At 36.4% G+C, this 27,500-nt stretch overlaps 1 protein-coding gene across 6 annotated transcripts in view; it reads left to right on the forward strand.

Moving 5' to 3' along the window:
- Positions 1-674: 674 nt before the first annotated feature.
- TAX1BP1 (Tax1 binding protein 1) overlaps positions 675-27,500 on the forward strand; it is a 56,505-nt gene continuing 29,679 nt past the window's right edge. Inside the window, exons 1-5 of one of the 6 annotated variants that reach the window (XM_053938625.1) lie at positions 675-748; positions 3,945-4,127; positions 17,934-18,036; positions 21,466-21,653; positions 23,258-23,416. In XM_053938625.1, coding sequence (XP_053794600.1) covers positions 3,951-4,127; positions 17,934-18,036; positions 21,466-21,653; positions 23,258-23,416 — 627 coding nt within the window. In that variant the 5' untranslated portion in view covers positions 675-748; positions 3,945-3,950. Of the gene's footprint in view, positions 749-781; positions 1,075-1,410; positions 1,663-3,944; positions 4,128-17,933; positions 18,037-21,465; positions 21,654-23,257; positions 23,417-27,500 lie in introns of those variants that run through there. The other 5 variants (XM_053938638.1, XM_053938609.1, XM_053938646.1 and 2 more) reach the window with 5 other exon arrangements.

A 27,500-nucleotide genomic window follows, 5' to 3' on the forward strand; every position in this document is an offset into this window, starting at 1 on the left:
TCAGAAACCTAACTCAGTAATTCCAATGATTAATCATATTATTTATAATAACACTATGTCTCTCCACATAACCTGTTTGCTTAAAATACACATGAAAACATGTAAGAAATGGTAGCAGCAAAAAATTTAAGATGACCTTGAAGACAGTTTGTAGTGGCAACCACCACTGGATGCACTGGTCAACACTGTGACTCTGGTTAGTGCTCTATGAGCTGCTTTTGAATGAAAATTGAGAGGAGCCTGTGAAATAGTTGTGAGCATAGTCAGAGAAGCCTTAATGCCCAAACCATTTAAATCCAGATTGTTTTAAAACGATCAGATGCGGCAAAAGGTATTAATCCTGTATAAACTTGTGGCAACTAAAGTGATTAAGGTGGTAGAGTCACCATCCCCTAGAGGTGTTCAAGAAACGACGTGGCATTTAGAGCCATGGTCTAGCTGACAAAGTGGTAATTGGTCAAAGGTTGGACGCAATGAGTTCAAAGGTCTTTTCCAACCTAAATGAATTAGGTTGGAATTCTGTGCTTCCCTGGTTCTCCGAGTCGGTGTGGTGTGTGATGTAACGCCCTTTCATGGAGATCCGCCAAGGTACCCAGGCAGAACCCTGTCTAAGCGTTTACAGTCGCTCTTATCTCACCCCTCCGTTGCCCTGGGAAGACCTGCAAGGCTGGCAGATTAACGGTGACCTACAGGGTGACGGCACGCCTGTGTCTTGACGTGGGACGGAAGAGGAGATCATTAATTCGGTGTAAGTCGGTGCGACAGAGGTGATGTTGTAATCACGGACAAGACGGGAGGGCACGGTGGGAGCGCTGTACGGAGGTAACAGCAGCCCGGTCGGGCACACGCCGCGTACAGCGCCGTGCCCGCACCCCCGAGCCGCACCGAGGGCGCGTGCCGGTGGCAAGCGGAGACCACCGGGCGGCTCTCCGGTCCCCCACCGGATCCGTGTCGGGGCCCGCCCCGTGCGGACAGGGCCGGGCTGGAAGTGACGCGATCGGACGGGCGGAGCTGCGTGGCGCTGGTGGCGGAGGCCCCATGTTGATGTCCCCGGTGCCCTCCGCGTCTGCCTAGGTAAGAGCTGTCCGTGGCCGGCTGGGGGTCCGGGCAGGGCTGACATGCTCTTTCCGGCCGGCTTCCAGCCGCTTCTGGGCCGGGCCGGGGCGGCCGGGCCGTGCGGCCGCGGTTCTGCGCCACCGGCCCCCGCAGCTGTTCGGGCCGGCCGTGGTCGGCAGGGGAGCGGCGGGGCCGGGCTGCGGGAGCCGGCGGGGCTCCCCTGCCCGCGGGGGAAGAAGGAGGCCCGGAGCCAAGGTGACCGCGTCGGGCAGGTGGCGGAGCAGCGGCGGGGAAGGGGCAGGAGGCGGCGCAGGTGGGGGCCGGGGGTGTCGGGGGCCCGGGACCGCAGCTGGAGGACTCCAGGAGGAGCTGTCTGCGGTGGTGCGGCTCGTCCTGCTTTTGTTTTTCCTGCTCGACGAGCTTTTCCTCCTTTTCACCGTCCTTTCCGCTGCGCAAAGCCAAACGCGTCGTTTAGCCTTCCCGTGGGAAGCGTTTGTCATGTCAGTAATGAAGCCTGTGCGTAGCTCTTCCTCCTCCTCTCCCGTTGCCTAGCCGGTAGCTGTGAGTTAAGCAAGTACCCAGCATCCCCATAACTATCCTTGAACTGTAAGTAGATCTGAGCATCACCTAAGCTCCGGGGATTTTCCTGCCAGGCAACAGTAATCCCAGATGATTGTGCTGGTCTGCACAAGTTAGATTTGTGAGCAGTTCTGCTTTGGGGTTGGAAACCAGTCTAGCTAGTGCTCAGCTGTGGCAGCTGACAACCAATGTGCAGAAATGGATAATTTTTTTCCTTTTGGTTGGGGTTGTGGTTTTTTTTTTTTTTTTTTTTTTTTTTTTTTTTTTTTTTTTTTTTTGTTTGTTTTTTTTTTTTGGTAATACTTGCTTGGACAGAGTTATACAATTTTAAAGACAGATTTACTGAAAAAAAATAAATTGTTTTTATTATTAATGCTGTGTTTACTCTTTTTGTACTTATTCTACCTAATGAAAATTAAAGTATTTCATGTCAATGTTATTTGGCTAAGTTACCGAATTACCAGAAATGAGTGAATTTGTTGCAATTGAAAATAACTAAGGTTATTCTTTTTCTTTTAGAACCATAAAAATTGCTGATGCATACTATTTGTATGTTGTATTTGTATGTATTTGTAGTTCAGAGTGAAATTAAGAGGTGCCTTGAATGTTATCCTCTGTTTTGAGATGTGTGGGAATTTTCAGGATTTTACTGTGCTGTAACATCTCCTATTCTGGACTCTGAAGCTACATAACTGATAAGATTTATTGTGTACCCTGTCGTTTCTAGAAAACTGTATTTTGATCTTTACTCAGTTTCTTGCTTATGGAGGTTCCTTTTTTTTTTTTCTTTTATATCTATTAATCTTCACAAGCTTTGTATTTTATCTTGTAACCCGTGTTGGTCAGTATACAAAACTGTTTTTTATTTAACATCTGATACATTGAAATGATGTCGTGGCTGCCCGCCCCTATGTACTTCATGTGTTACTCTAAATTGCGCAGTAATAAGCTTAAAATATTGATGGCTTAAAACTAAAAAAGCCTTTTTTATTTACCTTTTCCTTGTTTTGGGTGATGGATACGTGTTTACTTCAGAGTGCAGTTTGTTTCAGAAAGCACAAGGTCTTCGCTACTTATTTCTTAACTGGTGAAATTTTAAAAGGCTATAGGAGGTGCACAAACACATTTTTATATTTCAGCTACTTGAGGCTTGCAGTGGCCTGTCTCCTTTTGGTTTTGGTTTCTACATTTATCTTCAATGAAAGTAGCATATTATGTCACACACTTGGCAGTAACCTCTTTCAAGGTGTGAATGTGCTTGGTTGGTATAAAATTACTTTCAACAGCAATTGCAAGAACAGGGTAGCTCATCTTTCCAGAAATGTCAGATACATAAGGCCCTAATCCTCCTAATATCAAATGTTTTGACAAAATGTTGATTATACAATGGAGTCAGACACTTGAAACTTCTCAGTTGCATATTATTCTATTTTTGTCAGATATTGCCGAATCTGAGGAAGGGATGTTCTTCTTCTGCTCATGAAGCATCTTGTGTTACTGTGGTTGTAGCATTATGTATCCTGAATGAGGTGGTAAATGGAAAGCACAAAAGCTTTTGCAGTCCAACTGATTAGTGTTAATCTCTTCAACTGTGTGCATACCTCAATGTTCCTGCTATCAATGCAGGCCATTGTTTATGGTAACGAAGCTAAACACGAAGTATGTGTTATACAGTGAGAATAGTAAAAGATGCCCACAGACTGCTAAAAGGGGGCAGGAAAACTCTTGAAGAAGAAGTAGGCAAAAAAGCCAGCCCAAACAAAGCCTCATGTTTACATAAACTTTCTTATTTTTAAAAAATGTCTTAGAATGGAACTTTGATGCTTTTACTGAGAGGGGAGGAAAAACTTCATGTGTAAAAATGCTGTGAAAAGCACTGAGCAGTACAGATTTGAGAAAAGTTTAAAGCAGTGAAACTACAGAACTTTTGTTTCTCCTTCTCTAGCACGTCTAGATCCATTAAGAATCTTTCATTAAGTTAGAACTCTGCTTTGTTTTCACACCACTGCTTTTATTTTCCACTTTCTGTCACTGAGATATAATACTGGGGGCATTCAGCTAAGCAATGCTTTCTCTCCATTTTGATGTCATTGCTGAAATGACTGCTCTTTTTATTCTGAGAGGTGGTTGTTTTGGAGAGATGCTGAGGCAGTGCACTTTGGTGAATTTAGTCTATGGGTCTCTGTTTTCAGAACAGGGCAGCTAATTATTAGACTTTTCTACTAGATTAATTTCTACTAGATTACTTTTTGTAACTTCACTAGTTTTTCCACTATGTTCAAGTAACAACTTCTACAATTTTGTTACAGACAGCCATGTCATCCTTTCAAGAAGTTCCGTCTTCAGCTAGCACTTTGCAGACGTCCAATTTTGCACATGTGATTTTTCAAAATGTCGCGAAAAGTTACCTTCCAAACACACATCTTGAGTGTCACTACACTCTGACCCAGTTTATCCATCCTCATCAGAAAGACTGGGTTGGTATTTTCAAGGTAAGTTATGCTTGTTCTATTGCTATTTTTCAAACTTTTGCTTGCTCTCTTGCAAGTTAAAAAAATAAATCTCAACAACAGTAAACTTTAAGTTCAACATCACTTAAGTGATGTATTGGCTCCTGCTGTTAGAGTGTCAGTTTTGTAACAAAGACCAAACTGGAGACCAAAACTAGAGGAGTGAGTCCAGCTGGAAGTCTGCTGGAATAAAGAGAAGGTTTAATGTGTGCAGAATTAAATGGAAATTATTTGGGAAGAGATGTGTGGTTACAGAATAATATTGTGGACTGAGTGAAGAATGTGATACTGTGTGTGAAATGTGTGTGCAAAGAATGAAAACTAAGCTGGAGATAACCTGACCCACATCCCTGACTAATTTTATTGCTAGAACAGGCTGAACAGTATAGATCACTAAAATTATTTGAAACGGATCCTTGGAAAAAAGATACTTGGAGATATTTTCAAACATTAGTGAAGTTTCATTTATGGGATTAGAAATTGATTAATTCTAATATCTACTTCTGATAAGACCTTGATTTGTGTATCTTTGTCAGTATAGCTCCTAATAGATGATGCTGAAATTCCTTATTTGCATTTTATGTGATAGAAGTTTTGATTCAGGCTTTAATGAAGTGATGCTTTGGCAGCGGGGAGGGGAGACGGGTGGCAGACTAATTTATTACTGGAGCACTTTTCCCATAGAACTCAGTTCACTGTTTAAAAATGTAAATGATTGACTTTGTTGTAATCTTCAGATTGTGAGTCTTTTTTCAAGCTAAATGACTCCTCTGCAATATAGAAATACTGTGCTGTGTAACAAAGCAGAAGTGTTGTTAATGCAATATGCAGTGACTGTATAGTCACTAAATTGTGCCAGGGAGACGTTAGCTTACAAACAGGCATGTTTCCCTAGTAAGAAATTTTTAAAAATAAGTGTGTATGTGTTTTATTTGCAAAGTTTTGACAAATTATGTCACTGAGAAAACACTTGAATGTTTAGTTCATGGCATTCGTGAAGTGTAAAAAAACCCTCTTTATCAAAATTTTATAGATGGTTCTGTTTATATTGCATGTAAGCATCTTGAAATTATTGAAATGTGAATGCAATGGCTTTGTATGTTGGCCTAAGTGAGGGAGGCAATCAAGCAGGACTCTAGCATTACTAATTAGGTAAAAGAAAAAAGAAGTTGAGAAACAGTTTTTCAGTGATTACACAAAATGCTGTGTACAATGTACAGGTATCTGATTTCATCTTGACTGTGATGATAATTTTCTTAAACTATTGATGTTCTACTTCATTCTGCTTTAACAGAGGCAAATAATACTTTTGCAGTCATTTGAGGAACATGTTGAGCTGGCGTAAGGTAGTGCTACCGTTCAAAGAAACATCTTTAATGCAGGGTGGCTTTTTTCTTGTGCTTCCTCTTTATGTGAAACGAGATCTTGTGTGGCAAATCAAATTGAGGTTAAGACCTCAATGGTTTTGTGACTAGATGTTTAAAATGGAACTCCCCAACTAAATTTCCAGTTTGCCTGATTCACATCAGTATAAGGGAAGGAAGCATTGCAAGATGGCAAGAATAGAAATGGTTTTCTTTTAGTGGTTATATCAGCTTACACTAAGTGTTCTGAATATACTTAGTATAGTTACAGTACACTGAGTTAAACAGAGCCAGCTGTCTAACTATATCTGTGTCTACAAATACGTATATGTAATGTTGACAGTAAAATAAACTATGAAACCTAGTCATCTTGGGATAGATAATAGAAGTTGTACTGTGATCTGAACGTAAAAACGAGTGACTTCTAGAGAACTGATTGTTCATGAGCAAATAAAAAAAGCACCTGGAGGTGGTTTGAAACCTAATGAAAGCAGAAAGGGGTTTTATCATTTACTTCTCTTAAACACGTATGATGTGTTGCAATGCATGGTTAGTAAATTGAGCCTATGATTGAAAAAAAAAAAGGACAAAAGAAAATCTTGACTAATTATGACAACTATAATTAATGATCATCAATATTGGCTGGTATGCAGTGAAGGTGGGGTTTCTATGAGAGAACTCAAAGTGTTGATTCACAGACTGTTCATGTAGAGGGAATAAAGTTCACTTTGTCCTTTTGAAGTGCATAAGTTGCTTAGAAAACAAATCTGTTCAAGCTGGTGTCATTTAACCTTTGTCTGAAATTGCACAGAAGGTAGCTAGTGTTGTAATAGTGGACAGAGGAAAAAGGCACCTAGTTAAAAAAAGAAATCAAAAAACCTCAGCCAAAAACCCCAACAAACAGTGGTAATTTCAGATTGGTGTAGAAAATAAATATGAAGTAAGATTGTTCCTGCGCTCTGTGAGCATTGTTGTTTTTGGTTCTAATGTTGATTTTTGTTGAATTTTAGGGGTCAGTGGCTTCAGCAGTATTCTGTCATGTTTGCTCTACTGGCTGGATAAGAATTTTTTTTATTGAACTGAAAAAAAATAGGTAAATTTAGGTACCTTTTTAAGTGAATGGTTTTTATTTAGGATGCAAGTGTGTTTCTTCAGCCACAATAAGGCCTTGAGTAAATATTGGTTATATATATCCATATATTATTGCATTTGTTTTGCTTGTCCAGCTGTTAGTGCAGCTGTACAGTGAAATGGATCAGTAGGGTGATCTGCCAGGAAAATACAGACTCTCCTCCTTCAGCTTTCACCATCTTATTTCATAACTGGCTTGGTTCTTTAGTTTGATCATGGTGTGGTGCAATGGGCAGCTGTGCTGGTGTCACTATGATGGAAACAAGGGGACTGGGAAGATGTATGTGGGAAGGGCTATGCCTGCTTTATTGGTATGGCTGCTTAATATGGGATGACAGTTGAAGCTTCTTTTTCAAACTTTTCAGAGTTCTCTTCTTAATAGCAACTTACTTGAAGTTGTGAAAGTTAAGACTCTACCAACTTCTCTGCATATGCTGTAGGAGAAATGTGATTTTTTTTTTTGTTCCCAATGTAAGTTGCTAAATGTTAAACTTCAGAAATAATGAGCAGAAGGCTCTTTGAGGTGGCAGTAACAAGTTTAAAACTGTTCCCAGGCAAGTAATTTTGTATTGCTTAGAAAAATGGAGACCCAGTGTTCATAAACTGAAAGAGTAATGTTGCATATAAGGGAATTATTTCAGATGTACCAGTTTTTTTAAAAACTAGATATATCTAAATGCATACACTAATTCTGGGATTGGATGTCTGGCAAAAACTGGGAGATGTAGGAAGTGCAATAATAAAGATATCCTTTAGAGCAGAAGTTCTGCATATACTTTTTAAAATTGGTTTGTGTTTATTTTTCTTACTTGTCCCCTACAGGAGAGGAGTCAAATGCAGGTTTTGACTTAGTCTTCAAGTCTGTTGTCTGTCATTGCTGCTATGTGTTCTTTTGCTTTTATGATACTCTGGAGAATCATCTGTAATCAAGTACTAAAAGGTCTTGATGAGTTATATCCTTGCGTGCTACCAAGGAAAAAAAAGCATTTTTTTCAGATAAGTACTGGTGTAGTATTTGCCATGGACATCCGGAGCCCAAATTCCTCTACATGCAGTTTTATGAGAACTAGAATTTGAGATCAAATTACTCAAACCCTCTACTGAGGGTTTCTGTGCAGGATAATCTGATGGTTCCTAGTGTGGAGTCAAAGGTGAGAACACTTACCATCCTTGATTGATTTCATAGGAGGTGATTCCTAGAGTGATCTAAGACCTCTTTTTTTGTTTCTGCTCATCTCTGGTTAATCAGAATCTGGAGAGGCCTTTAATGTAACCCAAATCTAAACCTTTGAAATGAGGAAAAATAACAAATGTGTGCACTACATCTGGTTGCAAAACTGGCCTGTCTCTAGGTAGTCCTAATTTCCGGCTAGGGAAGTCTACATCTCATGACTATAAAATTAAATAATCATATGGCTGAGTGATATTTTTGCATTATTAATACATAATGTCCAGATTTGCAGAAGTGTTTGAAAAGCCTGTTTGGTTTCTAGGAAGCAGCGCCTACCTCTTTGTCTGGAGCTTATGTCTGCAAAATAGGGCTGTCAAATGTTCAGTACACAGGAGATACAGGTTTACTCCACATCTCAAAGGCACAAAGAAGGACTCTTGTGGGCTTTATAAAGATACCACATCAAGAGAGTAGTGTTAAAGGTGTAGGTGCTTGTGGGGTATGTCGTAATACTTTGTGAATTTCTGAAGTTATAATTTAGCTGAGACAAGTATGCTGGAATGCCCTGCAGTATCAGCACGTAATCAATCATACATATGTTATGATAATGACTTTTGTCTTGTTGTGTCATTAATTAACTGCTCCATTAAAACTTTTCTGTTCCTCAGTTCTAATTGATACATTTTTCTAGGTAATCTGCATTAGCATTCTTCTAGGATAGACAAGATGTAGGCATGCTTTGATATTGACTGTCTCAGGGTACCCCTAGAGAAGAAAAGGAAATAATAATTTTCTAAATTTCTATGTTTTTAATGGCTGCAATTAAAAATTAAAAATTGAGTGCCGACGTTCTGGCAATCTAAAGCATGGAACAGCTGAGTAACCAGAATTGGGAAGATTTTAGTAACTTACTGAACACAAAAAGTGCCTCTTGCTCAGAGAGAGTACTCTGTGTTTACAAGGCCACTGTGCTACTGTTTGTGCAATAGTGCAGTGTGTGTGTTTGTATGCAACTTAATTTCTGTCTTTTCAATGTCCTTATTTATAGGAGATCTCAGAATGAAATTGTCTGTGGTCAAAAACTTTTGTAACACAGTTTGACATTTTATGTGATAGAGACTTCAGAAACAGCTAGGTGTTTGTGTTTTATCAAGGCAATATAACTATCTCTGCATAGTACTCTGGGTTATTTAGTCTCTTTTGCAGTGCAAATAATAATACAACTTGTGTGAGTCATTTCAATATCCTGATTTTGTTGTAGATTGATAATTTAAGCAACAATTACTTCCATACAGATTACATGCTGAAGTACAGCAAAACATCTGGATGTGTTATTTGCCACATGCATATAGAAATACCATTTTTCTGGCATGGAATCATCACTGCACAGCTGGCCATGATAGATACAGGAATGTGCAGTGCACAGTATGTCCTGCTGTTAAAATAGTTGGGAAAAGAACTATTGGAGTTCAAAATGTTTTTGAGAATTGCTATATCTCTGAATTGGAGTGATTCTGTTGGTTTCTGGTTTACTTTCTTTGAAAAAACAAGTAAATAGTACTTAGCATGAAAAAGAAAGTCCCTGGCAACATTACTTGCTGTCTCTATATGAGATGAAGAGAAGGATAATCTGGATTTATGTGATGTTACCTTTGACAAGAAATTGTAACATTTTTTTCCAAGTGTCAGTAATTTTCTAAAACTATTTGGTGTGGTAGGTTGTAGAATTGGCATAACAAAGTAGTCGGTACCTGGTAACAATTTTGAAATAAAGGATTGTGCTAATGGATAGTTCTTAGGGGATGTGGTAGCAAGGGAATAGTTTACTTAAACCCCACCTGCTCTTTTTTAATGCATTTTCATGCTTATCTCCTAAAATAAATAGTAATTTTGTTACTCTTTGCTCTGTCATACATTTTTTAGACAGTAATTTACATATGTAACAGGTTTATTTTTAGGGAATTCATATTGTTTCTGTATTTATTTGATCTATACCTAACAGAGGAAGTTGATCCTGTGGTCTAGGCATTCTGTCAATGTAATTTTGACACATTCCTCTGAACTAGGAGGTAAAAATATAACCAACGAGAGATGATCATAACTTAGGATACTGATAGTACCTTGATACTGCAACAAATACCATATGTTTGCAAGAGTCCAAATTAATGTACGTGTTTGTAACATTCAGCAGAGATGGACTTGTTCAGGTCTGGGACTGAGAGAACATTTTGAGATTAGAGCCTTTCATAAAGAATCTAGAGTACTTTGCAGCCATCTTCTACCCGAGAATGTCTCAACCTTGGGGCTCCTGTTGTATAACTGATTTTAATCCCAGCGTGAGTAGCAAGGTTATGTCTGAAGTGAAGGCTTAAGCATCTTGGCTATGTCAAAGTTGCATGTGGTATAAGGTGATTACAGACATAGTAAAACCCCCAAGGTTTGACTTTGCTTACTTATTTTGAAATGTCTCTGCCTGAATGTTACTACAGTGTACTTAATACTTAAATAAATACTTTTCCTTAAGTCCATGTTCTGAAATTTTTTGTACAGTTTGATTCTTTCAGAACTGCTATCTAGATACCATTATTTGCTGATGATGCCTGTGTTCAAAAGTACATTGCATCAATGGCATGTCAGTGTTGTCTCAGTAATTTTGGCTGGTATGAGCTTTGCTGCACCCAGATGTTTTCATTTTCCTATCTACTAGTTGTTTTAGAAGAACTTGGTGTTTGTAGCTGCCTGTTGTAGATAATGTGTTACAGTAGCACAGATAATGCTGTCACTTTCAAATAACATTACTTTACTCAGGGTTATGGCCTAAGCCAAGCCTGCTTGGAGAAATCTTTTCCTATGATACTGGTCCCAATGGTGTTTTGCTTAGATACCTGTGCTGTCTGTGTTTTGGGGCAAAGTAAATGTTTCTTACCATGTGAAGCATGGAAAGGCTGCTGACTTACTCTTGTCAGTAATAATTAAACTGTATAATATACATCTACTGTATGTAATTTTGCTTTTTTCAGAGGCAGCAACTGTCATCTTGCAATATTTAGGCTGCTTTGCCAAATTTCTTTCTCAGCTATTTAATTTACCTTTTAAAATAGAAAAAAGGCTTAAGTTTTACTCTGACAAATTTTGTGGTCAGGTTTTTTGTGTGATTTTTAAAAAAATTGGATTGTAATTAGGTATCTATAGTAAAGGCCTGCTGATTATGCCTAAGTTGGTCCAGCCAAACAAAGAGGTGTTTGCTTCTTTGTCTTGTTGATGTTGTGTAGATGGATCAGGCACTGTTAATAGAGCAGAATGAACACTGCTGTTCTTTCAGCTATGTAACAGCTTTCTGAGGCTAGGGAACAAAATGCCAAGTGAGCCTCCCATGCTGATGGTTTTTCTTTAAGGCACTCTGTCTCCAGATGGAATCGACTGACTTTACCAAACGATTATAAAGGGAAAGAAATTTAACAAAATGGAAAATCAGAAAAATTTTATTTTCCATGTTAATCTGAAACTCAAGAAATGAAAACAAAGTTGGAAATAATTTTTACACTGAAAACACTGTGGAGTTGTAAAGTAGAGCTTTTGCCTTAGAAAAGCTTACATGCTGTGTAAAATGAACCAGATGAGAGTTGAAGGATACAGTGAAATAAAATGGTTATTATTTTCCCTCAGGTATTGGGTAAACTCATTATTGCTATACAGACAGGCACTCCCTATTTATGCTCCCTCCCTCATCCCCCCACTTATTTTTCTACTTGGCAAATTTTCTTCAAGGTATTCTGTTGCAACATACTGTGGGTGAAATGTAAATATCGGAAAGCTAATCTCACAGTGTGATGTGACATTGCAGTAAGAAATGGGCTTGTATCTGTGGGGCAACACAGAAGAAGAAAAAACTTTTGTGATGACTGCATGTCTATTTGTCAGTAGAAGGAAAACCTGTCTAGTGTGAGTATTATGGGACAGCTGAGCTGTCCCTACTTGCCCAGTACAATTTGCAAAGTACTTGCAGTGCTGGACTTTTAAACTTTACCAGACCTCAGCATTTCCACTGTGGCTACTGAGTTGGTTTACATGACTGAAAAGTGTTTATGATGTCCTAAATAGAAATAAATATTTTGCTCAAAAGTAGGAGACAGGACTATTGTGAGTGTATTACTCTGTAATGGCCTATTAAAGCTTTCCATTTTATGGAGGGAAAATTAAGTGAGGTTTCAGTTATACATTGTACATAATAACCTAGTCTGGATATGACTTTTTTGTGGGATAAATTATGTGTAGTCATATTTTGGTTTAAAAACATGGTTGAGAAGGTGAAAAGTGGATTTGGTTTCTGGATTGTTAATCTCTTGGTTAACTTCTGGAAGGAAGGCAAGAATGTTTGCATTCATGCACAGCTATCTAATTTAAAAAATGTATTTCAGAGTGGAGTTTGAAAGAATTAAATGTGGAGCATATAGAAGAATGTGTTGAGTAGCAGATGCTTTATGTCTAACTCAGTTGTAAAATGGATTTTTTTCTTTCTGTTGCTTTAGGGAAGTTGTGTCATCTAAGTCTTACGTGCTGTTTTAACTGAGAACTAAGAATGTTTTTTATTTTTTGAGTTTTGAACTCTGAGCAAAATATTTTCAGTGTTTTCAGTAAATTCCTTAAAAAGTAATGGTATCAGCACAGCCAGTCAGTGGTGATGGCTGCTGTGCTCATCAGATGATGAACCTGAGTTCAGGCTTCACAATGAGCAAAGTGTAGTAAGTGTAGTTTGACATTTCATTGACTTCATTTTTTCCTCTGAACTTCAGAAGTTTTTGTGTTGGAGTTCTTCTATAATTTGCAGTGTTTGTGTGCTTGAATGTGGATGTTGTAATGGTTGCCATGGCCTGTGCCAGGTTTTTAAGTTGGACTAATAAACTGTGCCTGTTTTCATCTTCCTGGCTCAGAGAAAGTTTCTCACTGTGTCCTACAGAAATTTCTCATTTACTTAAGGTTTCTGATAGTAAGAAAATACTACTGTGCATCAGCACATACTTTATACTTTGACTGGAACTTGGTTTCATGTTTGTAGTTGACTTTTTGTTGATTGTCTTTTTGTTTGGTTTTGGTTGGTGTTGGTGTGGGTTTTGTTTGGGTTTTTGTTTGTGGGTTTTTTTTTTTGGTTTTGTTTTTTTTTTTTTTTAACCCAGCTGATATGTGAAGTTAACTTTAACTTTGATTTCATATTTTGGTACATAAGAATGTGTTTTTCATACCAAAATAGAGCTGTTAACTTCACATGAGTCTTCAACAAGAATTAAGTGTGGGTTTCCACATCTTTCCCCTTGTTACCTTCTTCTGACAGCTGTTATGTTCCAATTAATGTAAATAAATATGCTTGGAGCATCATAAATTTTCATAATTTTCACAATCTTCATAAATTTTTACAACTTGTTCAGTAAATGAAGAAAATGAAAAATGATACAGTATTATTGAAAACTTAAATATAATTTTATGCTGGACAAAAATTCTCTCAATGGCTTTTTTTTCATTGTTTTGAATTTCAAATGCAGGAATGAAATTTTCAAATCATTCTAACAAGCATTTGTTTGTTTTCTATATAATGTTTTAATGAGAAAAGGTGCTCAGTGTTAAGCATATCAGCTGTTTGGGCAGTTGAAATAGTCAAACTCCTGTTCTTATCGACCTGAGAATTGCAATAGCCATTTTCCTCCTGTCAGTGTAGTACAGGCAAGGTGTTCACATTGAATGGGCTCTTGTGGGGGATCCGGACTTGTTTCCCATTTCAGAGACTAACCTGGAAGATAGTCTGTATTATTGGTAGTAGGTTTTGTTGGTACCATCAGCAGTAAGACAAATAGTCTAGCTTTTCTGATTCTGAAATGAAACTATTTTTCTAAGCTAATATTAGCCCAATGTTGCTCAGGATGCTGTTTGTTTTGCTTCCAAAGCTACAGGGTTTTATTTATCATATAAACTCACTGTGGGGCTGCTGATGAATATACCTATCTTCTCTTAATATTTTTTACTTTTTATTGATTTCCTTTGTAGCTTTTGCCACCAGTTTTAGTGTCTCAATTTTTATTTACTTTCCCTTAAGCGGTGTTCAATTTTATTCATATGGTTTTAACCCTAGTTAAAGTTTAGACATCTGTTGGTTTTCTTTCTGAGCTGAAAGAAATACCTATGTCAAAGATCACATTTAAATCATTACTGAGCCATCCAGTGTGTGCTGTAGTCTTGTATCTGTGATAGTATAACCTGTTGCCATAGAGAAGCTTATGACTATGTATATGTAGGTATATAGCATAGTATTTTGCAGTTTGGAGCCACTGTGTACTCCGTACTAGGCTTATTAAAGAGAATACTGACAAAAGATACAAAGTACTAAAGTAAAAGTTTATTAAAACCTGTTGATAAAAAAACTGATTTCTTTTGTTTTTTTAAATATCTACATCTTACACCTAAAACATGGATTACTTAAATTGGTTTTTATTTTATTCTCAGTATATCATTATGTGGCTTTGCTCCTTGTTTGTGCCATCTAAGAAATAACCCTGTGGAATTTAATGATATTTATAGTTGTGTAGGAAGAATGTTGAAAAATATTACTGAATTAACTTGCTTGGCTGCAGAATACTCACCTTCCCCTTTTAAAATGTATTAAGCTGTGAGGAAGATGACATTTGTTCATACTTCCTTCTCTGCATTGTCACATTTTGACATGTGCAGCGTATAGCAGGGAAAACCTTCATTTTCTGAAGTTCTGTACAGTGACAAGAGCTGTTGGGCAACGCACACCAGCTGATGTCTTGTGTGTGCCCATTAAGAAAGGATGGAATTGTCATAATCATAAGAGTGTAAGACAGGAAGCCTTGCCAGAGGAAAGAGATTCTGGATGACAGAAAATGCGGGGAATTTTACAGAAAATACTTGTGGGGTAAACTTCCTTGGGTATTTCCTGCTAGCTCGTGATGTGTCACAGTTTTCTCTTTACCAGTAGTCCACAGATTACAGTTATACTTAAAAATACAGCACCTGCTGAGAAACAGACCAGGAGCATTATTTGTTTTCTACATAATTATTCTTTTTGTTTGTATCAGTATGGCTAAAGTTTTGAAACCTTTAAATCTTAAAACCTAGACCTCAAAAAAACCCTCTTTTGTCAATTACTACTGCAGGTAGAGTATTGATAAAAATAACTTTTGGTTTCTGGATAAATCACTAAATTTATAAATCAATATGTGATATCAAAGAAAATTATAAAAAGATAGAATTCCAGGAATAAACTTTTTATTGTCATGTTTATGTTCACTGGATTTTGTTTCTTCTCTTATGTTTTCCAGTGTTAATTATCAGAAGGAACAATGTTATTTTAGTAATGAAAATAGCATTAGAAGCAGTGTGTATGTATTCTGGTTTTTAACAGATGAAAAGATTATTTCATTTCTATACAGTATTTGTTCTGGACACGAGAATTTAGTTTCTTTTCTGAAACGAAAAAGATCATGTTGACTTTTCACTCACCAAGAGCTAAATTTAGAAAGCAGTGTGCTTTAGTTTAGGACAACAATTAATGGTATATGCTTCTCTTTTCTGAAGTAAAAGCAAGTTCAGAATAAAAAATGGGTAATAACATCTGAGTTGGATTTGAAGACATGACTAATGTGAAAATTTGCAAAATGTTTCCTGTGAACTTTTGTCGAGAAAAAATTGCTTTTACTACCTTCAAGTTACTGGAAGAGTTTTCCTTGTTATTTCTGAGATATTTAAAAGTGTGGGAGCAACAGCCCCAGGAAGTCTCATTTCATTGACATTTTTAAAAGCTACTTGATAGGCGATATCATAGAACTCTTCTTTGCTAGGAATGGGCCTAAGACGTAGTAGGTGATTCCATTATAGTGGATGTGTTGAGCATCTGCACTGCTTCTCTTTAATAAGTGTTGCCTTACAGAAGTGATGAGAATTTCATCTGGTTTCACTGTTGTTAATCTGTGTTTTTTGAGAATATAAGAAAGGCTCCATCATCTCCAACATTAGTTTCATCCATATTTTTAATAAAAAGTGAAGAAGTGAATGGATATCTATGGAATAATCTATTCAGGTTTTTTTTTTTAGTAATGCTGTGTGTTAATTTCCATACATGAAATGTATGCTTATATACATATATAATTGCTGCTTTGCTGTTGAATTACTTTTACCTCTGATGTTCTCTTTACCTTTGCCTACCTAAACATGTTCTCCTTTTTTTGCTTTTTAAATTCCTTTAAATTCCTTTAAAACCCAGCTATTATTGCTTTTAAAATACACTGCTGCAATGTATTCTTTATAAAGAAAGACTTCTAACTTGGAGTTTGGAAGTGTTGCCTATTGAAGCAATGAAAATCATGATTGGTAACTTAATCTTTTCTTGATTGTTGTGTGGTTTTTGTGTGTGGGTATTAGTTTTTTTCTTCTTCCTCTTGAAACAGTCTTACCTGATAAAAATTGGGAAACAATTTATTCCCTTTCCATATCTTAATTCTTCCATGACAGTATTCCCAGTTACTGATAAACTGTACAACACCTAGCATTTGATAAGGTGTTGGTATTTTTTTTTTTTCCATCAGTGGACGAAATCAGATATATTTCTTCTTTTCCTTTGCTATTATGGTATTATTAAAATCCATTTTTTACACAGTTGCTTTGGCTTTCTGGTTCAGCTGCATGTATTTCAAGCCTGTTGGGATGTATGTCTTCAGAGGGTAGAATCACAGGCTCATAGAATGACCTGGGTTGGAAGGGATGTTAAAGAAGATGAAGTTTCAAGCCTCCTGCTTAGGGCAGGGACACCTCTCACTAGACTTTGTTGCTCAGAGCTCCATCCAGCCTGACCTTGAACACTTCCAGAGATGGGGCATCCACAGCTTCTCTGAAGTGGCTCACCACTGTACAGAACTGCACTCTTAGGAAAACTCTGAAAGCAGAGGGTTTTTGAAGTTAGTAGAAGACTGTGCTGACTTAGCTGAGTTATGTTTTCATGCAGATCCATTTTTTTTCTTTCCAGACATAGCATGTATGTATGAGAGAGTTAGCATGACACTGAAATGCTGGTCTTTAGCATTGCAGAAGTTGTCAGAAAAGTTCAAGTGTCAATTGTGATCTTTTCAGTAGCATAGAAAGCTGTGGTGGTGAAACAGCAGGCCAAAGGCCTACAGACTGAATCCTGACTTGAGCTGATAGAAGCCATGAGAAAGCTGACAGCTCTTCATGAGAACAGAGTTCTGCAGCAGTAAAAAACAACTTGTTTTCCCTGAGAAAGAAATCTAGGACTGTAGAAAACAACCTGCTTTCCCTGAGAAAGAGCTCTAAGAGTGTAATAAACACTAGCCACCTGTATAAACTGTTTTTACACTGTTAGAAAAATGAAAACTATCTCTCACAAACAACTTTTCCTGTGCATACACACCGGGGATTTGAGTGACTAATCAATACAGAGTAACAACTTGTTACTGACCAATTAGAGACAGACAGGGGATGGTCTTTAAAAACCCCGTAAAAAGGAACACGCAAAATAAACCGGGATTGATCCTTTCCTTTTCACACCACAGAGTGTGTCCTGCATCTTTCTTTACTGAGCGCCACAGAGACAGAAAGTTTTTTTTTTATCCCCCCCCCCCTTTTTGTTTTCTGATGAATCAGTTGGACTGTGGACACAGAAGAGTCAACATTGGCAGAACCTACACTAAGGAGATTTCATTATAATATCAGGAATTAATATTTTTGTATTTTTGATATAGAAATGTGTATCATTATAGAAAAAAATGGTACCAAATAGTTTAACATATAGTGAAAACTGTCTGGTGTTTTGCTTTATATAGACCCTTTTATTGCCTTAGACCCATTTACTACCTTAGGTAACAAGCTTAATAAAATTAATGCTAAATCTTTGACATGCTTGTTAAAATATTCCTGATTTGTAAACATTGTTAAGTATCTTTTTATTGCATTTTGAAGCAGAAATATGCATATTACAGTATGTTGTAATGGCCAGACCATGATATCTTAACTGTGAATATCAAACTTCTCTGTTTAATGTTTTCTCTTTCTGTTCTTTATTTTTTTATTCTTTTTTTGTTGTGGTTTATTTAATTTTAGGTTGGTTGGAGTACAGCAAGAGATTATTACACATTTCTTTGGTCACCTATGCCAGAAAATTATGTGGAAGGATCAACTGTTAACTGTGTGCTGACTTTTCAAGGTGAGTAAGCCTACTCAGCTTTTAAAATACTTACCAGTTCATTTAAGTGCTGAGCATTGTATAACAGTTCTGGAGTTTAAAATAGATAAATTGGAGGATAATTTTCAACATTTCACTGTGGGAAGTTTAGTCTTATTTTAGATGTCAAGGAAGATTGTAAGGAAAAGTATGGGACTTAGTATGTTTTTTACATAGTAATGGCAGATATTCATGACTGATGGAGAAGCTTTGCTGGAAACTTATTAAAATACAATAAGTGACTTCATTTAATCATCAGCAGGTTTTTTAAATCTTGGCCTGTCTTAGTTCATTGTGTCTTTACATAGTCTTCAGTCCCTGGACTTTAAACATTATCGATGTGAAGTGATTCTTGTCAAAGAATAAATAGTGTAGATGATGGTTTCATGAAGGTTCAGAGTAGTCATAGAGTTGCATGGGACCTTTTGCTGCAAGGAATTGATGGAAATGTCTGAGGCTTTTAAGAAAAGAATAAGGAACAAACCATAAAATGTTACACCACTGTACAAGTCTACAGTATAACTACATTTTCAACACTGCATGCAAGTCATACCCTCTCCCTCCCCTTTGCAGTCTAGTAAAGTGCAAGAAAGAGATCAAAATTAAGAAATAGCTTCTCTGTAAAGGTGTGGAGTTACAAAGATGAGAGCTAACTTCTTAAATAGAAAAAGGGACAATGGCTGTGGGTTATGATGTGGGAAGTTCATGTCTGACATTAGGAAGAGCATTTTTACCATGAGAGAGTAGTGCAGCTCTTGAAGAGGTATGCTGGTTTGGAAGGATGAGAATTCCATACAGTTGTTTAGACACAGCCACAGTAATCTTAGGTGCTGACAACAGCCTCTGGAGTGGGAAACCTGACAAAGTGACCTTCCAGACTTCCTTCAGACGGGTTTTTCAGGCTGGGCAAGGGAAATAATGTGAAGTGACTGATGTCTCTAAAATCAGCTACCCGTGGCATGAGTGGATTAACCATTCTATATATCCAAATAAATAGGAACCATTGATGTAAGCTACCAAGTGACAAATTCAAAATGAAGGTAGATATGATACTTTTATAACACAGTCAACATGCAGAGCTTGTTGCCACAGGAGACGACAAATGTCAAAAGTCTACACACATTCAAAATTTCATGTGAAAAGAGCACCTCCACTAAATTAATGCTTTTCTGTGTACAAACAGAATTCTATGTGCAATCTTACCTTCTTTTTTACTTCCCAGTCTTCGTCTTTGTTTGTGTATGTGTTTATTGCTTAAAACATACCAAAAAATTAAATAATTGAAGTCCTTAAATGATGAGTGTATTAGCTTGTTGTCTTATTAAAGCTGCAAATACTGATAGCTTTGAGTTCAGTTCTTTCTCTTGCCAGGTCTTTTTTTATTCTGGTGCTTTCAATGATGATCATATCCACATGGTCTTACAACCTGATAACCATTTTATAACCCTGAAGTTGATTGAAAAGTGTGTGTGTTTTGTAGAAAGTATAAGAAAATCATTAGTTTCTTTTACAGTTACCAAAATGCACTGAATGAATGAAATTGAGTTGGACTGAAACAAAAAGTGATCTAGAAGAGTAGAACTCTTCTGTTCAGTAGGACTGGCATTATCAGTTCTTTGTACATAGAAATTTTACCACGCATAAAGGGACCAAGTATCTCTGTCCCATCTGTTACATTCCATCCTGACAGATCTCCACTTTTATAGAGCTGCCAGATTGAATCTCCATTCAAACAGTCTCCTGGTTGTGTTTGGCAAGCTATTTTAATGTTGCTGGGATGAGATCAGTAGAGCTTACAGGAGCTTAATTATCTGAGCTAAATAGTAAATGTTGTGTGGCATGTGGTTGTTTTTTTTTATGATCAAGTAAGTGTGCTGGAAGAAAATAATCAGAAATTTGTTTCTCCGGTACATGTTAGAACAAGAAAAAAGACTTTCAGTAGTTTTAAAATCAGGTTGTCTAAACTGATATTAAAATGTGCTGAAGCAGCAATATAGATATTTCTGCATAGTTTCATCTTATTTAAGCACTGAATCAGGTAAATTGAAATACAGTGCTATATAGGAAAGTGTAACCAGGCCCAAAAGCTGAATCCTGATGATTTGAGATTCAGATACTATTCCATGAGCGACTGTTAATAGAGTATAAGACTTATGGAAACATGAAGTTCTTGATACAAGTGCTGTCTATACAGCAAATGTAATGTTTTATTCTTTCCAGGAAAGGTAGCTAAGAGTATTGGGAAAAGACTTCCAGGAATCTGGATTAAAAGTTGGTGAAAAGTTAGTGATAAAGTTAGAAAGGGAGAAGATTGAAATGTGGTGAAATAAGAAGTGAAATGGGTGGCATCACCTATTGGACTGAGCCCTGGGTGAGGGTTTATTGTGTTAGTATCATCCTCAGGCTGGCTACAGTATCCGAAAATAAGTATTCTGAATAAAACTGCCCGGTTTTCTTACCATTAAATTGCGTAAGGCATGGGTCTTGAATATATTAATAAAGGTAAAAATGTCAGTAGTTCTCAAAATGATTGTTTAACATCCATACATCTGATTTTGTGGATCTGGGTCATGCAGGAGGCTTGAAGCTTTAGTGGGCAGCAGTTCAGTTATATAGTCACACAGAAATTCTTCTCAAATAATTTGCTTGCACCATGTACCATTACATAGCTTCAAGAAAGAGGACTTATTCTTACCTTGTAAAGTTTAGAAGAATATTTTTCGATTTTAAAAAATAAGATGTTTGTTAAATTCTAGGCTCATCTCTTTTGGCTGGTATCATCCATTCAGAGCATTTCTGTGCTTTGGCATTAAAAAATGGCAAAAAAAAAAAAGGCAAAAAAAAAAAAAAAAAAAAAAAAAAAAAAAGATGTTTGTCCCATAAACCCCTGCCTTCCGGAACAACAACAACAACAAAAACCTATGTACAAATGCTACCCGGTGAAGTTGCAGATGTTTTGTCATTGCATATTATTTTGTCTTTTTCTGTTGTTTTTGGTTGTGTATGTATTTCAAGGCCAAAAAATCAGTTACTCTATGTTCTGTGACTGTACAGCAGTCACACGATAATGTGGTCATGATGCAACTTCATGGCATCTGATAGCTAATGATTCTGTTTCATAAATGTATATGCAGCAGCTGTTACCTGATGTATGTGAGGTGATGTGTACATATAGCAACTATTGCCTAACACTGTTTAATCTTTGTCTTAAATGCTAGCAGAAATCGCTGGGGGATGAAGGTTACTAAATAGGATGACTTTTTCTTTCTGCTGTTTTGATGGTATATTTATGCCTTACTGAGGCAGTGAGCATGAAATTTGTAAGTCAAACATGATGTGGTAATCTGTCTGCAGATGGAGACTTGTAAGCATTTGTAGAATATTTCTTGAAATATGAATGTATTTTGATAGGATATTATCTACCAAATGATGATGGAGAATTTTATCAGTTCTGTTACGTGACTTACAAAGGAGAAATCCGTGGAGCAAGCACACCATTCCAGTTTCGTACCTCTTCTCCTGTTGAAGAATTGCTCACTATGGAAGATGAAGGAAACTCTGATATGTTAGTGGTGACTACAAAAGCTGGACTTCTTGAGGTTTGATGCAAAAATTCTTAAAATGCTATTTTTTTTTTATACTATATACATACAATCACAGATACTGAAAGAAAAAAACTAGTAGGAAAAGACATGCATGTGTCAGTGTAATGTATGCATTTCTGGCTTGTTCTATAGTATTTGGTTGAAGTTCAGAATATTTGTATGTTTTTACATTTACATCAAGATGTAAAAATGTATAGCACTAAGCATGGACAGAGAAACATAAGAGTGGATACTGCCCTTCTCTCACATCTGTAGTTACCAACAACTGGAGCTGGGGGGAAGATACCCTTTGTGTGAAATGGTGCTTCTTGTAAGGAAAAAGAGTTATGGAATTAGTGTACTTCCATTTTTGCCCAAGTTAAGAGCCCTGGAGACCGAGCTGAATAATTGCAGGTGCCTAAATATATTAAAATAGCTCTTACTTTATTTAAAGCAGTTTTCTATGTGTTGTGTTTTTTGCTAGACAGATGTGATTGGTCTTGTGTGTTTATATCCAGAGTCAAGGTGTTCCTGAGTCATTTGCTTGTTGCTGTTCCTAGGCTGAACACTATTTAAACTCAAACAAACAAAAAAGAAGCCCAAACTAATTTTTATTTGAGCTGCTTCTTGGAAAATTGTTCAGTGCAGTTCCCTTACCTTGACATCAGACATTTTATCCTGTTAGGTGCATGTAGGTACATACGTGCATATATTTGATTTATGATTTTCAAAGTTTAGGGATAAGAGCTTTAGTACAGAGATACATCTGGGATATTTTTGCTTTTCAGATATGTACTCGTAGTACTAAAATTAATTAAGTTCTCAGGTGTTTTTTATGATCCTTGTCTATAGAACTGTAGAATGCTTTGGGTTGGAATGAACCATATTATGTCATCTGCTCCAACCCCCTGCAGTGAGAAGGGACATCTTCAACTAGATCACGTTGTTCAAAGTCCCATCCAGCCTAACCTTCAACTTTTCCAAGGATGTTGCATCTACCACCTCTCTGGGCAATCTTTCTAGTGTTTTACCATCTTCACCATAAAAGTTTCTTCCTTATATCTAATCTGAATCTATCCTTTTTTAGTTTAAAAAACCCCCTTGTTCTGTTACTACAGGCCCTACTAAATAGTCTGCCCGTCTTTTTTATAAGCTCCCTTTAAGTATTGAAAGGGCACAGTTCATATTCCAGGGCTTACTTTTCAGGTGTTGGTGGGCTGTGGAGTGTATGTCATTTTTCTCAAAAAATTCTTCAAATACTGCTATAGAGAGAATGTGTGTCTCTACAGTCAACTGTCATTTTTTCACCAAGCTGCCATCACCAGAATTAGCTCTTCCATAGTTGCTGTCACTTGGGAACAGTAAAGGCACTTCATTTAAGGAATAAAAACTTTAGGATAAATCAGAACACTGCAAAGTATGTTATCTAATGGTACTATGAAGTAAAAGCAATTAAACGTCAGAAATTTGAGAAAAAGGGGAAAACTGTAATAAAGTAACCAGGGAACATACAATTTGTGTTCTGCTCAAACACTGGAGTAATTAGTTATCCACTTGTTTGATTAGAATGAAGGGCAGAAAAAATACCAAATGCCTTTTTTTTTTTTTTTTTGGTACAGTTTAAAATTGAAAAAATAATAAAAGAAAAAGAAGAGCTCTTAAAGGTAACTTCTGTTCTGGAAAAGGAAACTACACAACTCAGAGATCAAGTTGAACAGCTGGAAAAAGAACTTAGCCATGAGAAGCAGAGATGTGAACAACTGCAAGCAGAGCAAAAGGTTAGTTGTTTAACTGATTAAAGCTGACTCATAATGTCTGTATTACTGTTTTTTCAATAACCAGTCAAACTATGCAAAAATCAGCTATCAAAACCCCTCAGCAGTTAGATAGATATTTACACTAAAATAGGTCAGTCCTTATTAACCTCCTGCCACTATTCCTTTTATGTCATAAAATGGCTAAAATATTTAAGGCTTTTGGTACCAGGCTTGGTAAGATAATCTCTGACAACTGTTACCAGATGTTTGATATTTAACTGTGGAATTCATAGTGGAAAGCAGTTGATAATTTAGAGTTTGCTTACATTAGTTTATAATGGAGAAAAGCTTTTCAAAAAAAGCTCTCCTTAGGGAATAACTGCACAGAGCATAGGCTATTGAAAATGATAAAAATTTTTGGTATGAAAAGCAAAGATCAACAGAGAATGCTTCTGCCAAGGTATGTAAAGAGTGAAAAGCATCTAGTAACTGACTTCTCTTAAAAAGTTTCACAACTCAAAAGGACAAGAAGCATAAACCTAAAAATCTGTTTAAAGTGTTAATTAATAGCAAAAATGTAAATGTAGCCTAAACCAAAGCCAGATTAATTTGGAATTCTGCATGTGATAAGGAGGAATTATAATACTATAAAAAGGGCACCAAAAAGTTGGACCTAATCTATCTTTAAGCTGCTGCTTTTTAAAAAACCCAGCTTTTAGGAACATTAAAAACATGTGGGAGGGAGGTGGTGACATGGACAAATTTGAAGTAATGAAGCCTACATAATTTAGCTGTGGACAGTGGTTAATAGACTATTTCAAGTACTAGTATGTACATGTCAACAGTCCTGTGTCATACACCTCTAATAGGAGTTTGTTGAGAGAACTTCAGAATGTTAGTGCTTTGTAGTATACTTTTGAACAGTGAATGAAGTGGACTGGAGTGTTGGCTAAGGAAAAAAGAAAGGATAAGATGTTGTTTAGAAAAAAACTTTTTCTATTAAAGAATGATTTTAATTTCACATGCATGGGATAACTAGCTCAAATCAATGAGAGAAGGATATAAATTCACATTTCATTGATTTACAGATCATAAGTGTGGTGGATAAATTTGAGTGAGCTACATAGATACTGTTTATTGTCCCTTGAGGCTCTTATTTTAAAAATATAAAAAAAAAATATCTGAAAACAACTCTCAGTTCCAACCCATGTTTGCAATTCCATTTTAGAACAATTTCTGAAATGGGATTCTCATTGCTGTCACGCAGGGATACAGTTAGACTGTATAGGAACAAAAAAGTCTCAATGCTTTCTCACATTTTGCAGTGAACTTCTCTAATGCAGAATAGTTTTGCCTCTAAGATACCAGAATTTAGCAAATAGAACCTAATTGCAGGAATGTTTGGGTTTGTGTTTTTTTTACTGTCTCTTTTTTTTTTTTTTCTCTGCTGTTGTTGTTCTGCTTTGGCCTTGTATTTTCATGAAGAGAGAATGCAGTGTGACAAACTTCTCACTTGTATTTAGCTACAAATAGATATCTGACCTAAGGCTGATGCAGCTCTTCGCCTGGCTAAAATACTATGGAAGTTTTCTAACTTAGGCAATTATTTGTCTCTAAGAATGTGATGCTGTCTTATTTTACATTTTTTCCTATTTTCTTAAGAAAAGAAACATACCTGCTGAGTTGAAAAAGTGTTCATTTGTTTATGTATATAAGCAGAATATAAATTGAGCGTTATTCCTGAAAATTAAGTGAGCATCAGTAGATGCAGTTAGTGTTTTAAACATTGGAAATTTTAATAAGCAATGCTTTATATGTGGCTCTCCAGTCTTAGGGATGACATTCTCGCGTTGTTGCCCCCAGTCCAGTACACAGCAGTAGATCACAGATTATGTAATTTACATTTGCTGGGAATACATACAGTGCATTAATGGATTGATTTAAAGATTCCTGAGAAGCCACTGCTTCTCAGCTGGACACAGCACTCAGCTGGATTTCAGTACCTAGGGTTTTATTTTTCTTGTGACTTGTTTAAAAAATAAATCATCAACCAAACCCAAAAATCCAAACAAAACAACCCCACAAAACATCCCCATTCCAACTAATCACTAACACAGGTTTTAGAAAACAGCTCCTGAACAGAGCCCCCAGATAATCTAGTGCGCTTTGTGTGATGTGAATAGTTATTGGCAATAAACCTAAGCAGTGTATTAATTTGGATGTTTTTATATTAGACTACAGGGGATAATCTTAGAAGTGATAAGTAATCAGAATGTATTTGTATTTTCTGTAACAGCAGAATCTTCACAGGTGCTTAGTGTGGGCCAGGTTGTTTTGGCTTGGCTTATAGGTTTTTTGCCTTTGAGTAGTTGTTTTAAGTAAGTACTGTGGAGGCTTTTTATTTTCTTCTTTTGTTTCTAGTTCTCTTTTTTCATATGCATGTGAATTTTTAGTTATGCTCTACAAACTTTTAATATATAAATAGGTAATAAGTAGAACAGATTAACTTAAAATCTGTATTTAAAAAAATCTTTAACTTAGGCAAAAGTTTAACTTTTTGGAATTCTATTTAAAAAGTCTTCCAATATACTTTAGAGCATATTTGACTAATGAACAACAAGTAATAAAACAAAATAGGCCATATAAGAAAATATAATGATTGTATTTACTGGATGTCATTACGTTTGTAGTTTAAGGCACCTATAATTGATAGAAACGTATTTCTGTTAAAAGTAATGGTAAGTTACATTGAACGTGTGTGCAATCTCTTAACAGTGTGTTTTTTTGTTTTTTTCTTTCTTGTTTGTTTTTGCAAGTACTTCCATCAGGAAGTGCACAATATATTTCTGCTTGTGCAAAAAGCTCTCAAAAAATCCACAGTAGTATAAAGCACTCTGTTTAAAAAGCAGTAATTGCATGTGTCAAGGAAGTGGATGTGTCTGTACTGACACATATATTTGATCCTAATTGAGTGCAGAGCTCTTTATGCTGCCAATCTATTGGCAACTAAAATTTGCTTATTACATTTGTATTGTGATAAGGGAGCCCTAGAATTATGAACACCTAGAACCATAATACTTGCCAATCTGCCCAATTTCTGAAAATCTCTCTTAGTTTCTTCAGAGAAAATTATATGGGTATCTTAGCTGATTTTGTCTTTTGATCAAATCCATTGTTAAGCTATGTTATATTTTTGTAATTGAACAGAATGTGGATGGTGTGGTTGGGGGTTGTAGTACATAAGTTACTTTACTGTGGTGCAGTGTAACAAATAGAAGATGGGAAAGCTCCAAGTTCCTAATATGAAAATGTTTCCTTAAAAAAACAGTTCCCTTAAAATCCCCTTTTTATTTATATTTATTCATATGCCTTTAGACCACTTTTTTCTTTTTGGTGTTGATTTTTATCAGTACTTTATTTTCAGAAATAGCTCAGAAGTAGTTTGGATCATTGAGAAATGCTTCTGTAGAAGCATTGCATTCTTAAAATAGACAGGATAGTTGTAGACATGACTAATTCCAATTAGTGCTTCCCTCCTTCTCCTGATTAAATGACCTCTCTTAACACCTAGTTACTCTTACAGAATTTTGGGTAGTGGAACTGGTGTCTTCTCTGTCTGCTTTTTGCTGAGTTGGGGTATTTTGTAAGTGGTTGGGGAAAATATTAGGAAGAGATAAGCTTAAAGTAGATCAGTCTTTTAAGAGCATGGCTTTTAAGAATCTATTCAGGTGTAATACAATAAGTGCTCCATCAAGTTTGACTGTTAGGATCTATGCATGTTTTCAGGTATTGAAAAGATTCCCATTTTTAGAGTTTTACAAATAGTTCTGGTGTTTGTGGTACTTGAAATTAATGGCTACAACAGACTACAGACTTTGGTTTGCTAAGGTGCCTTTGCTGTTCAGGAAATAGACAGTTTTGTGTTACCTTCTTAAAAGGTAGATGTGTCATTTCCTACCAAAGGTAGGAGGAATAAACACATTCAAGACAAAGTCATAATGTGCTATTAGAGTTTCTGAAACAGATCTTCTTGTAACACATTATTGCACTCTGGTCCCTAAAGGCTTTTGTTTTTTAGATTTGGTCAATTTTTTAGTGTTTTATC

This window comes from Vidua chalybeata, chromosome 1 (assembly GCF_026979565.1).
Source record: "Vidua chalybeata isolate OUT-0048 chromosome 1, bVidCha1 merged haplotype, whole genome shotgun sequence".
Lineage (NCBI taxonomy): Eukaryota > Metazoa > Chordata > Aves > Passeriformes > Viduidae > Vidua > Vidua chalybeata.